This window comes from Procambarus clarkii, chromosome 73 (assembly GCF_040958095.1).
Source record: "Procambarus clarkii isolate CNS0578487 chromosome 73, FALCON_Pclarkii_2.0, whole genome shotgun sequence".
Classification (NCBI taxonomy): domain Eukaryota; kingdom Metazoa; phylum Arthropoda; class Malacostraca; order Decapoda; family Cambaridae; genus Procambarus; species Procambarus clarkii.
This window is the reverse complement of record NC_091222.1, coordinates 28,661,538-28,674,646: the sequence shown is the minus strand read 5'-3', so window position 1 is coordinate 28,674,646 and position 13,109 is coordinate 28,661,538. Positions and strand designations below refer to the sequence as shown.

General features: G+C 44.6%; 1 protein-coding gene across 3 annotated transcripts in view; it reads left to right on the top strand.

The window, feature by feature from the left end:
- The first annotated feature begins 2,284 nt into the window (after nucleotides 1–2,284).
- LOC123774108 (zinc finger protein rotund-like) overlaps nucleotides 2,285–13,109 on the top strand; it is a 240,997-nt gene continuing 230,172 nt past the window's right edge. For 2 of the 3 annotated variants that reach the window (XM_069312734.1, XM_069312733.1), the window contains exon 1: nucleotides 2,285–3,152. In XM_069312734.1, coding sequence (XP_069168835.1) covers nucleotides 3,003–3,152 — 150 coding nt within the window. In that variant the 5' untranslated portion in view covers nucleotides 2,285–3,002. Of the gene's footprint in view, nucleotides 3,153–3,531; nucleotides 3,669–13,109 lie in introns of those variants that run through there. The other variant, XM_069312735.1, reaches the window with a different exon arrangement.

Below are 13,109 nucleotides of genomic sequence, written 5' to 3'. Positions count from 1 at the left end.
CACACTCACCCCCACACTCACCCCCACACACTCACCCCCATACTCACCCCCATACTCACCCCCATACTCACCCCCCATACTCACCCCCACACTCACCCCCATACTCACCCCCATACTCACCCCCCATACTCACCCCCATACTCACCCCCCATACTCACCCCCACACTCACCCCCATACTCACCCCCATATTCACCCCCCATACTCACTCCCACACACTCACCCCCACACACTCACCCCCACACTCACCCCCATACTCACCCTCATACTCACCCACACACTCACCCCCCACACTCACCCCCCATACTCACCCACACACTCACCCCACACACCCCCCACACACCCCCATACTCACCCCTATACTCACCCCCCATACTCACAACACACGTCTTAAACCTGTTATAACCTATCTCCAACACCTTCCCACCCCTTATGCATCTATTCACCCTTTCCCACAATGAGAGAGAAGAGGAAGATGGATAGAGAAAGGGAGTTAAATGGAAAGAGAGAGACAAAGTGTGTGTGTGTGTAATACACACACACACACACACACACACACACACACACACACACACACACACACACACACACACACACACACACACACACACAGTCCAAACAGACAAGCATATCTTGTATTATAACTTAAATTTCACTTGGGAAACTCCTGAATTTTAATGAAAATTAATCACAACTGGGAGATAAACGCATATAAATGACTACGGGATCACCATAGCCCGTGCTACTTGGAACTTTTTTGTTCCGGGTAGCGAATCTTGAACAACAACAACAACAACGTGGAAGAGAAACGAGTGTCTGGAATGTCGAATTGTGGTTGTTGTGGTTAATGTCGAGTTGTGGTTAATGCCTTGTTGTAGAAAATTATAAGATTATTAGCTCTATGGGTGAACACCATAGAATTATTGGTAGGGTGGTAGTATGAACTCTTTCTATAGCTGGTGCGGTACCTGCAGTGTAGGAATGGTACCTGCAGTGTAGGAATGGTACCTGCAGTGTAGGAATGGTACCTGCAGTGTAGGAATGGTACCTGCAGTGTAGGAATGGTACCTGCAGTGTAGGAATGGTACCTGCAGTGTAGGAATGATACCAACAGTGTAGGAATGATACCAACAATGTAGGAATGGTACCTGCAGTGTAGGAATGATACCAACAGTGTAGGAATGGTACCAACAGTGTAGGAATTGTACCTGCAGTGTAGGAATAATACCAACAGTGTAGGAATGGTACCTGCAGTGTAGGAATGATACCAGCAGTGTAGGAATGATACCAACAGTGTAGGAATGGTACCTGGAGTGTAGGAATGGTACCTGGAGTGTAGGAATGATACCAACAGTGTAGGAATGGTACCTGCAGTGTAGGAATGGTACCAACAGTGTAGGTACCTGCAGTGTAGGAATAATACCAACAGTGTAGGAATGGTACCTGCAGTGTAGGAATGGTACCTGCAGTGTAGGAATGGTACCAACAGTGTAGGTACCTGCAGTGTAGGAATAATACCAACAGTGTAGGAATGGTACCTGCAGTGTAGGAATGGTACCTGCAGTGTAGGAATGGTACCTGGAGTGTAGGAATAATACCAACAGTGTAGGAATGGTACCTGCAGTGTAGGAATGGTACCTGCAGGGTAGGAATGGTACCTGCAGTGTAGGAATGGTACCAACAGTGTAGGAATGATACCAACAGTGTAGGAATGGTACCTGCAGTGTAGGAATGGTACCTGCAGTGTAGGAATGATACCAACAGTGTAGGAATGATACCAACAGTGTAGGAATGGTACCAGCAATATAGGAATGATACCAACAGTGTAGGAATGATACCAACAGTGTAGGAATGATACCAACAATATAGGAATGATACCAACAGTGTAGGAATGATACCAACAATATAGGAATGATACCAACAATATAGGAATGATACCAACAGTGTAGGAATGATACCTACAATGTCGGTACCATTAGTACCAGAGTGGTATTACTGGCAGGGGTCTGGTACAAGAGAATACAGGAATACAGAGAAAGGAAATCGGGGCGAATTTAATAATATATTGTTAAATGAGTCAAGTGAGTTAGAGTCAAGTGGGAAATGACTCCATGAGGCGCTGACGGAGGTACAGCGACAAAGAGTAAGGATGCGGCCGAGGATGAGAGCTCCCGCGCGGCGACTGTGGTGGCGACTGTGGTGGCGGGCCGAGCCGGGCCGAGCCACACGCACACACACACTCGCTGGCCCCGGCGCGCTCTCACTCACTCACTCACACGCCGACTGCCGTGCGCGCTACTTCTCTATCCCGCCCCGCGGCCCGGCTCTAAGGAGCCACTCTCCCTCAGGCGACGTAGCCTAAGACTCTTTAAAAAGCGTGTGCCTTGTCTCCTAGCTCTTAGCGTATCGCTCTTGGAGACGTCTACCCAACCGTCCATAATCTCCGTCTGGGATATAGTTAAATCATTCCTGTGTTGAAAATTATATATATATATATATAAGGATTCCGCCCATGATCGTTAATGAAAACTCATTAACTTTTCTAGAAAAATATTATATTACTTTTGTTTAGAAAGTTATATATTTAATATATTGTTAGACATTTGTTTAAATTGGAAAATATTGTTGTGTGTTGATTGGGTGATATTGCTAGATATCACTATGTGCAGTGAAGAGTAAGGGTGACATGTGAACTTGTCAGTCATCTCAGCGACCTGCTATCGTTTCCTGAGACGTGTGCCTCCACCAGGCACACTCACATATCTGACTGTGTCAGCTGTGCAAGTGACAAACAGGTGGGTGCGCAGAAGGCAAAGTGGTTCATCTGCGCGAGTGGGAAGCTGGACACCATCTCCCCTATCTCCCCACCACCACCCCTCCCTAGTGTAAACACAACAGTGAATGTTGATATTACAGTGATCACCGTAGGGCCAATCAGGACAGGGGGTTGTAACAGCAACCTCTTCTCACCTCTACAGGTGATCACTATTCTTAGAGTAGTGTAATGAGTGCTATGAAGATGCATTACTCTACTGCTACACCCCCATCATTCCCAATGCCCCGTAACCTCTTCTTCTCTAACCTGGACGAGGTTAGACGCCCATCCACACCTCACTACGGACACTACGCCCACACTTCGCCCAGACCCGCTGAGGTAACTGCTAATATAATTTTATTTTTCCATTAATCAGTATTGTGGTTTTGAAGCTGTATACAGGTTCTTCTTCTCGCGTGGTCTTATGAAACAAGTTTAGAATTATTTTCCATTTAGGAGTAATCTTGATTTGTGTTACATCTTCCTGAATACAACTTGAGATAATGTGGTATAGGGCGATAAATTCTCTTTATCCCGGCCAAGACTAAACAGCCAATTACGGGTAGTAAGTCAGAATGATCTTAGAGTAGCTGGTGCAGGAGCAGGAGGAGGGGTAGGATAGCAAGGGGGAGGAGGAGGATAGCAGGGAGGAGGATAGCGGGGGAGGGTTAAGAGTGACTGAGCCCTCGTGTGTCGGGGCAGTAGCGAGTCTGTTGTTGTATCAGAGAGCGACCGCAAGATTTGCTTCCTTGTGCCACGTGGGTTTGTGTGTTTTAGTTAACAACAAGTGGATTGATCACAGTTTGGCATACTTATTCGCGGCTCCGTCTGAGACTGAGCTGTCAAGACGTGACGGTAGGTGTCTTCAAGATGACAGTAGGAGTCTCCTGTCACTAGACGCCTGTACACTCCCCACCACCTACGATAACTTACACAGTTATCTTGGTAGAAGAGAAGTCAGGTCTTGACAGATGACTGGTGAGAGTTATTTTGCTGCCGGTTAAGAGTCGACCCGGTATTAAGATCTTGCCGATTTAGAGAGTTTGAAGGGAATTTCTCCTTGCAAGAGTCGGTCCATGTTTGAGGAATGAGAATGTGGGACCTGTGTGTCGGGTTTCAAGTCCAGATGTGAACCAGATTTTCATTTTTGTTCAGAATTTTTTTCATGCTGAAGTTAGTGACTTCAATTTGCTGGTTAGAGTGTGGCAAAAGGTTTAATATTTAGTATTGTATCTACGAGACTTCAGCTGTACTTTTCTCAAACGTTAGTCTATTTGAAAGGCATGCATTCATCTGTATTGTAAATACTGTAGTGAATTGTTTCTGTGGATTGAATTCTGTGAATTCTGTGTATTGTAAATACAATGCAGGCGATGAGTCACAATAACGTGGCTGAAGTAAGTTGACCAGACCACACACTAGAACTTGAAGGGACGACGACGTTTCGGTCCGTCCTGGACCATTCTCAAGTCGATCGACTTGAGAATGGTCCAGGACGGACCGAAACGTCGTCGTCCCTTCAACTTCTAGTGTGTGGTCTGGTCAACTTGTAAATTATTTGATTTCTAAGACGACGTAACATTTAACAATCTGAGCAAGATTACGAACGTTTATTAAGAAGTTGTTGCATAATTAATCCGTAATTACCCTAGTAATTACTAATTAGTAGTGTCGCTAGTAATTAGTGTCGCTAATGATACTATATTGTCATAAATGACATTATTAATGACATTCAATAATTTGACTGAACTATTCTGTGGCATTTGAGTACATTTAGACGGACCAGTTTTGAGTACAAGTACATCAAATGTACTCCTGTAATGAAGTATTATTACAGCAAGTGGAATTGACTGACGACGAACAGTGGAGTCTCCCAGGAACAGCCCTGTACCCTGCTGTAACAGCCCTGTACCCTGCTGTAACAGCCCTGTACCCTGCTGTAACAGCCCTGTACCCTGCTGTAACAGCCCTGTACTCTGCTGTAACAGCCCTGTACCCTGCTGTAACAGCCCTGTACCCTGCTGTAACAGCCCTGTACCCTGCTGTAACAGCCCTGTACCCTGCTGTAAGAGCCCTGTACCCTGCTGTAACAGCCCTGTACCCTGCTGTAAGAGCCCTGTACCCTGCTGTAACAGCCCTGTACCCTGCTGTAACAGCCCTGTACCCTGCTGTAAGAGCCCTGTACCCTGCTGTAACAGCCCTGTACCCTGCTGTAAGAGCCCTGTACCCTGCTGTAACAGCCCTGTACTCTGCTGTAACAGCCCTGTACCCTGCTGTAACAGCCCTGTACCCTGCTGTAAGAGCCCTGTACCCTGCTGTAACAGCCCTGTACCCTGCTGTAACAGCCCTGTACCCTGCTGTAACAGCCCTGTACTCTGCTGTAACAGCCCTGTACTCTGCTGTAACAGCCCTGTACCCTGCTGTAACAGCCCTGTACTCTGCTGTAAGAGCCCTGTACCCTGCTGTAACCCAGCTGTAGGTAAACAGATGTAACCTTGTAGTTCATACCCCTCATACTCGTCACCTGACCCTTATAACCAGCTGTTAGGTCTACCAACTACTGCTAACGAGGCACTTGCCACTTGGCTATAGTTATTCAGGGAGTAATTAACGTATTTCACGGTAAAGTTGCATTAATAAATACATAATATTTATTATGTATTTATTAATGTTTATAAATAATATAAATACTTTTTATATAATATACTTTTTATATAAAGTTTATAATAATATAAATGTATTTATAATAATATAAATACATAATATTTATTATGTATTTATATAATATAAATTGTCTTCTTGCCGGAGGGCAAGAGATCACTACCTTCCCATCTCCTTCAGTGCATCTTGGGTATGCACACACCTGTCCTTAATGACAGGTGTGTGCGCAGGTGTCAATTACATTGTAAGTGTTGAGCATTGCACACCTGTCTGTACGGGAATCCAACCCTTCGACCCGCGTGGGAGTATTGAAATTGAAACTGAAATCAGTTCATGTATAGATCCACACACAAAAGGGATGAGGCAGCTCAAGCTATCTTTAACCCCGTTCAGTAAACACGTGTTCATATATATATATATATATATATATATATATATATATATATATATATATATATATATATATATATATATATATATATATATATACATAGACACATAACACAAACAACATATGCTCGTATTTACATGTGTTGAGGGTGGGGGGGGGTGTTTGAAGGGCTTGATCCTTGGTATTGTCTTAAGATATCCTTTGCTGGTCCAGTATATCCAGGCGGGGATATAGCAAGGATATCAAGCAGGTAGGATAAAAGATATAATACCAACTGATAACAAAAGTGAAGAACACTTCAGATAACTTATTTGCATAACCAACTGATATCCTATTAAGCCTGAAATACAAGAGGTAGCGATAAGAATGCATTTCATTATCATTGAGGCGTTTGCCAATCGGCCTAGTCACCTAATCACGTACCCCGACCTACCAATCGTGGTGCGGCGAGTCGGAGGGATATAATGAGGGAGTAACCCAGAGCAGTAGGCGGTACAGCAGGAGACTCGGAAGGTTGAAAAATCCCTCCGGCCACAGACATCTACCTGAACCACAGCTTCAATACCTGACAGACTTCCTTGCAGAATTATTGGTCGGGATAAGGACAGCTTTGCGTGTTCGGCTGCCCGGGGCATCGGGCAGAGTGACCAAGGTCTCTGAAGTCGCTGGCCGCTATATAGAAGCTTCAGCACGACTGTGAAGTCACTGGTCGCTACAGAGAAGGTTCAGCACGACTCTAAAGTCACTAGTCGCTACATAGAAGGTTCAGCACGACTCTGAAGTCACTAGTCGCTACAGAGAAGCTTCAGCACGACTCTGAAGTCACTAGTCGCTACATAGAAGGTTCAGCACGACTCTGAAGTTCCTGGCTGCTACATAGAAGCTTCAGCACGACTCTGAAGTCACTAGTCGCTACATAGAAGCTTCAGCACGACTCTGAAGTCACTGGTCGCTACATAGAAGGTTCAACACGACTCTGAAGTCCCTGGCCGCTACATAGAAGCTTCAGCACGACTCTGAAGTCACTAGTCGCTACATAGAAGCTTCAGCACGAATCTGAAGTCACTAGTCGCTACAGAGAAGGTTCAGCACGACTCTGAAGTCACTAGTCGCTACAGAGAAGGTTCAGCACGACTCTGAAGTCACTAGTCGCCACAGAGAAGGTTCAGCACGACTCTGAAGTCACTAGTCGCTACATAGAAGGTTTAGCACGACTCTGAAGTCACTAGTCGCTACAGAGAAGGTTCAGCACGACTCTGAAGTCACTAGTCGCTACATAGAAGCTTCAGCACGACTCTGAAGTCACTAGTCGCTACATAGAAGGTTCAACACGACTCTGAAGTCACTAGTCGCTACAGAGAAGGTTCAACACGACTCTGAAGTCACTAGTCGCTATAGAGAAGGTTCAGCACGGTCACTAATGCCCACACAAAGACCCCAGGGCAGAGTGGGACCATACGGATGACGAAGCTGTCGAGAACAGACCCACCTGTCTACACCTGGCCAGCAATAGCAACAATTATACCTTATTCGATCTTAGGTTTTCGCTGTTAATAACTGCCTGAAGATTACCGCATTTCTCTTCTTTGAGTGAGTATTTGATAGCTGGCAGTGTTGATATGCGTATGTACATATGTAGTGCGTATGTACGCACTACATATATAGCGTAGAACGTAAATTAATAGTTAAATAAATAATATATATATATATATATATATATATATATATATATATATATATATAGTTATATATATATATATATATATATATATATATATATATATGTATATATATATATATATATATATATATATATATATATATATATATATATATATAGATCATTGGTGCGGTGGTCACGGTACTGTGTACGTCTAGGGGTGATCCTGGACGGCATGGGTTCGAATCCTGGCCGGGTCAAAGAGTTCTTAGTGATATATATATATATATATATATATATATATATATATATATATATATATATATATATATATATTACGTCACTGAATGATATGTATACAAATCGGGCTGAATAATTTATATGAATAAGCAATCGTGGGGTTTTATCAGTTATAAATTAATATTGTTATGACCAGTAGAGGAGGCGGGGACCAGTAACTAGAGCCCTCTCGTCCACCACGCTTCGCCTCATACATGAGGAACTCTAATATTGCCCAATCGCTTCGCTGTCATTTGTCTTAATGATCATGTTAAAATCTCTCAATAGCTCGGCCGATAGCAGGCTTACACGCCTGGGGTAATTCCTTTCCCCCGTCCCACCCCAAATCCTTATCCTGACCCCTTCTAAGTGCTATATAGTCGTAATGGCTTAGCGCTTTCCCCCTTGATAATTCTCTTTCCTTACACGCCTGGGGTAATTCCTTCCCTCCGTCCCATCCCAAATCCTTATCCTGACCCCTTCTAAGTGCTATATAGTCGTAATGGCTTGGCGCTTTGCCCCTCTGATAATTGCCTTCCCTTACACGCCTGGGGACCGCGGTTCAAGTCTCCTAGAACCCAAGTGAATGTAATTATTGGCAAAAAATCTTCACTGGTTTCGTATATAATGACTATTGTTCGAATACTTAATTTATATTCTATGTTCTTTTGTGTATAATTATATATATATATATATTATAGAAGTGTGTTATTAAGTCGAATGTAAGAGGCTACTCTATTGAAGTTTCTGCAAATACCGAAGTCATTTTGTTAACTTAAATTATTATTCAACCCATAACCCATTCTGTGAAGTGGCATGGGGTCCACTCACAGGATGGGTATGGGGGTCCACTCACAGGATGGGTATGGGGTCCACTCACAGGATGGGTATGGGGTCCACTCACAGGATGGGTATGGGGTCCACTAACTGGATGGGTATGGGGTCCACTACTCACAGGTTGGGTATGGGGGTCCACTAACAGGATGGGTATGGGGGTCCACTACTCACAGAATGGGTATGGGGGTCCACTTACAGGATGGGTATGGGGTCACTCACAGGATGAATATAGGGTCCACTACTCACAGGATGGGTATGGGGGTCCACTACTCACAGGATGGGTATGGGGGTCCACTACTCACAGGATGGGTATGGGGTCCACTCACAGAATGGGTATGGGGTCCACTCACAGGATGGATATGGGAGTCACTCACAGGATGGGTATGGGAGTCACTCACAGGATGGGTATGGGGTCCACTCACAGGATGGGTATGGGCTCCACTCACAGAATGGGTATGGGGGTCCACTCACAGAATGGGTATGGGGTCCACTCACAGAATGGGTATGGGGTCCACTCATAGGATGGGTATGGGGTCCTCTCACAGGATGGGTATGGGGTCCACTACTCACAGGATGGGTATGGGGTCCACTCACAGAATGGGTATGGGGTCCACTCACAGAATGGGTATGGACTCCAATAGTTACCTAACTACAATATTGGATATTTATATTTTCTTAGATAAAACATAGATATTTCTTCATGTGGTAATTAAGATATACGAAATTACCAATTACACAGTGACTTACAAGTATACACAGTCGTCTTGAAGTCGTGGTTCAGAAGTCTGTTATGGTTGGCTTTCCTTCTCAGTTCCTTTATCTTGTCCTTATCTTAGCTGCATTCTCAGATACAATATCTTTTCCTTAAATATATTTTTGTTGATATTATCGCGTGACATTATGGATTTTTTTTTTTATTATTTTTTATATCTAGTTTAGGAAAATAATTATTGTGTAATTTGAGTTGAGTTTATTGAAAAGTAAACAAAAGTTCAAAAGGTACCACGTTCAAAAGGTCGCTAGATTGCTAAGTTTAGCGCCACGTTCAAAAGGTCGCTAGATTGCTAAGTTTAGCGCCACGTTCAAAAGGTCGCTAGATTGCTAAGTTTAGCGCCACGTTCAAAAGGACGGTGAATTGCTAAGTTTAGCGCCACGTTCAAAAGGACGGTGAATTGCTAAGTTTAGCGCCACGTTCAAAAGGACGGTGAATTGCTAAGTTTAGCGCCACGTTCAAAAGGACGGTGAATTGCTAAGTTTAGCGCCACGTTCAAAAGGACGGTGAATTGCTAAGTTTAGCGCCACGTTCAAAAGAACGCTGAATTGCTAAGTTTAGCGCCACGTTCAAAAGGACGGTGAATTGCTAAGTTTAGCGCCACATTCAAAAGGTCGCTGCTAAGGTTAGCGAGAATCCCTCTGATGTTGACGTAATTTAAGATGTAGAGCAAGTCGTCTCAGGGCCATTTAAGACGCAGTCTACCTCCAAGTTTACTGTAAATCGCTAACGGAGTTGTTGAGTGAAGTAAACTCAGGATAAGATATATGCTCTGAGAAACATGGATGTAAAAACATGGACGCAGGTTCGAATCCTCGTCACGGCCCTTGTGGATTTGTTCATTTAATGAATGTAAATACCCTTTATTTACCCTTATATATCTACGAGGCATTTAGGGGGCCTCGTAGCCTGGTGGATAGCGCGCAGGATTCGTTATTCTGTGGCGCGGGTTCGATTCCCGCACGAGGCAGAAACAAATGGGCAAAGTTTCTTTCACCCTGAATGCCCCTGTTACCTAGCAGTAAATAGGTACCTGGGAGTTAAGTCAGCTGTCACGGGCTGCTTCCTGGGGTGGAGGCCTGGTCGAGGACCGGGCCGCGGGGACACTAAAGCCCCGAAATCATCTCAAGATAACCTCAAGATAACCCCAGAATGGTCAGTGACAAGGGTTACAAGGTCGCCTGGTGTCTACAATACTCACTATCAACTGTTATCTACATCAGAATGATGTATGCCGCAGTTATCTACCATTTAAATAGCTTTACATAGCTGTTATAATTTCCAGAATCTGGCTATGCTACGCTATAGGATATCACGTCCCAGCTATCTTCAGTAAATAGCTCTGGATATTTTAGGAAATATCTGATATCAGGAAATGCCTTATGCTTGAGGTGTTTAGAGAAATAAGTGCTATCAACATTTGTAAAAGATTAGAGATAAAAAGAATGCAAAAGGTCGACTTATCAGGAAATTGCAAGCGACCGACTCGGGGAGCCGGTCGGCCGAGCGGACAGCACGCTGGACTTGTGATCCTGTGGTCCTGGGTTCGATCCCAGGCGCCGGCGAGAAACAATGGGCAAAGTTTCTTTCACCCTATGCCCCTGTTACCTAGCAGTAAAATAGGTACCTGGGTGTTAGTCAGCTGTCACGGGCTGCTTCCTGGGGGTGGAGGCCTGATCGAGGACCGGGCCGCGGGGACACTAAAACCCTGAAATCATCTCAAGATAACCTCAAGAAGATGACCTCGTGGACCCGTTATCCTCGATGTTGCAAAGCCACTTAAATCGCCTAATGATATCGATATTTAAGAAACGGCAAACGCCAAACACCAGGGCTATAAGGGGCTCAACTTGCAGGACCGTTATCTTGAGCTTATCTTGAGATGATTTCGGGGCTTTTTTAGTGTCCCCGCGGCCCGGTCCTCGACCAGGGGCTGGATTCACGAAAGCACTTACGCAAGCACTTACGAACCTGTCCATCTTTTCTCAATCTTTGGTGGCTTTGTTTACAATTATTAAACAGTTAATGAGCTCCGAAGCACCAGGAGGCTGTTTATAACAATAACAACAGTCGATTGGCAAGTTTTCATGCTTGTAAACTGTTTAATAAATGTAAACAAAGCCGCCAAAGATTGAGAAAAGATGTCCACGTTCGTAAGTACATACGCAACTGCTTCGTGAATCTGGCCCAGGCCTCCACCCCCAGGAAGCAGCCCGTGACAGATGACTAACACCCAGGTACCTATTTTACTGCTAGGTAACAGGAGCATCAGGGTGGTTATCTTGAGGTGATCTTGAGATGATTTCGGGGCTTTAGTGTCCCCGCGGCCCGGTCCTCGACCAGGCCTCTACCCCCAGGAAGCAGCCCGTGACAGCTGACTAACTCCCAGGTACCTATTTTACTGCTAGGTAACAGGGGCAGCCTAAGGTAGCGAGGTAATTCTCATGTCGTGACTCAGTTGACTAAGGCGTCGCTGGGAAGATCCCGGGCGTAGGTTCGAACCCTAACCACGGCTCCTTGTGGATTTGTTTATTTTCCTTGTTTTGGGTCTTGTTTCTTGTTGTTTTTGTTTGCTGATTGTTTGTTCTTGTTTTAATCAATTAATGTGGCCACAGGAATTTTCAGGCATCAATTTAAAATGATATCGTAAAGAAATGATATAATTCTGCCCTTATTTTGAATTTATGGGTGCAAATACATTTGTGGGTTGTATTTCTGGTTGTATTTTTGGATGTATTTATGGGTGGAAACTCCCGTAGAGTTTTATCGTGCAGCTTAATGTATAAAAAAAATTATTCATTTATTCTAGTTTTTTCATAGTGATTCGTTCGCTCATTTCCATTCTTATAAGCGTGTGGGGGGGTTAGGGGGAGGGGGTGTAGGGGGGGAGGGAAGAATAGTAGGGGGGGGGTAGAGGAGAGGAGTAGGGGGGTAGGGGGTAGGGAGAGAAGAGTGGATTAGTGAATGGTTGGGGTGTGGGGAAGAGGTCTCTCTCTCTCTCTCTCTCTCTCTCTCTCTCTCTCTCTCTCTCTCTCTCTCTCTCTCTCTCTCTCTCTCTCTCTCTCTCTCTCTCTCTCTCTCTCTCTCTCTCTCTCTCTCTCTCTCTCTCTCTCTCTCTCTCTCTCTCTCTCTCTCTCTCTCTCTCTCTCTCTCTCTCTCTCTCTCTCTCTCTCTCTCTCTCTCTCTCTCTCTCTCTCTCTCTCTCTCTCTATCTCTCTCTCTCTCTCTCTCTCTCTCTCTCTCTCTATCTCTCTCTCTCTATCTCTCTCTATCTCTATCTATCTCTATCTATCTATAAGGTATTGAATGTATTTATGTGTATCTATTGTATATGTGTTTTTATGTATCATTCACCACCTTCCCTTATTACTTTATTATCTTGCCTACCACCACCACCACCACCACCACTACCACCACTACCACCAAAACTACCACCAAAACTACCACCACCACTACCACTACTACTCTCCCCCCATGACCTTACCTTTGAACTTCATTGTGACCCCTTTTTGGGTGTGGCCAATAACTTGCTCCACATTACTGACCTCTCTCCTGCTCCCTCTCACTATTCTCACTACACCCAGAGCTGTGTGTTCTAGCTACACCCACACACACCCACAGGGCTTAGTATTCTAGCTACACCCACACACACCCACACACACACAGGGCTTAGTATTCTTGCTACACCCACACACA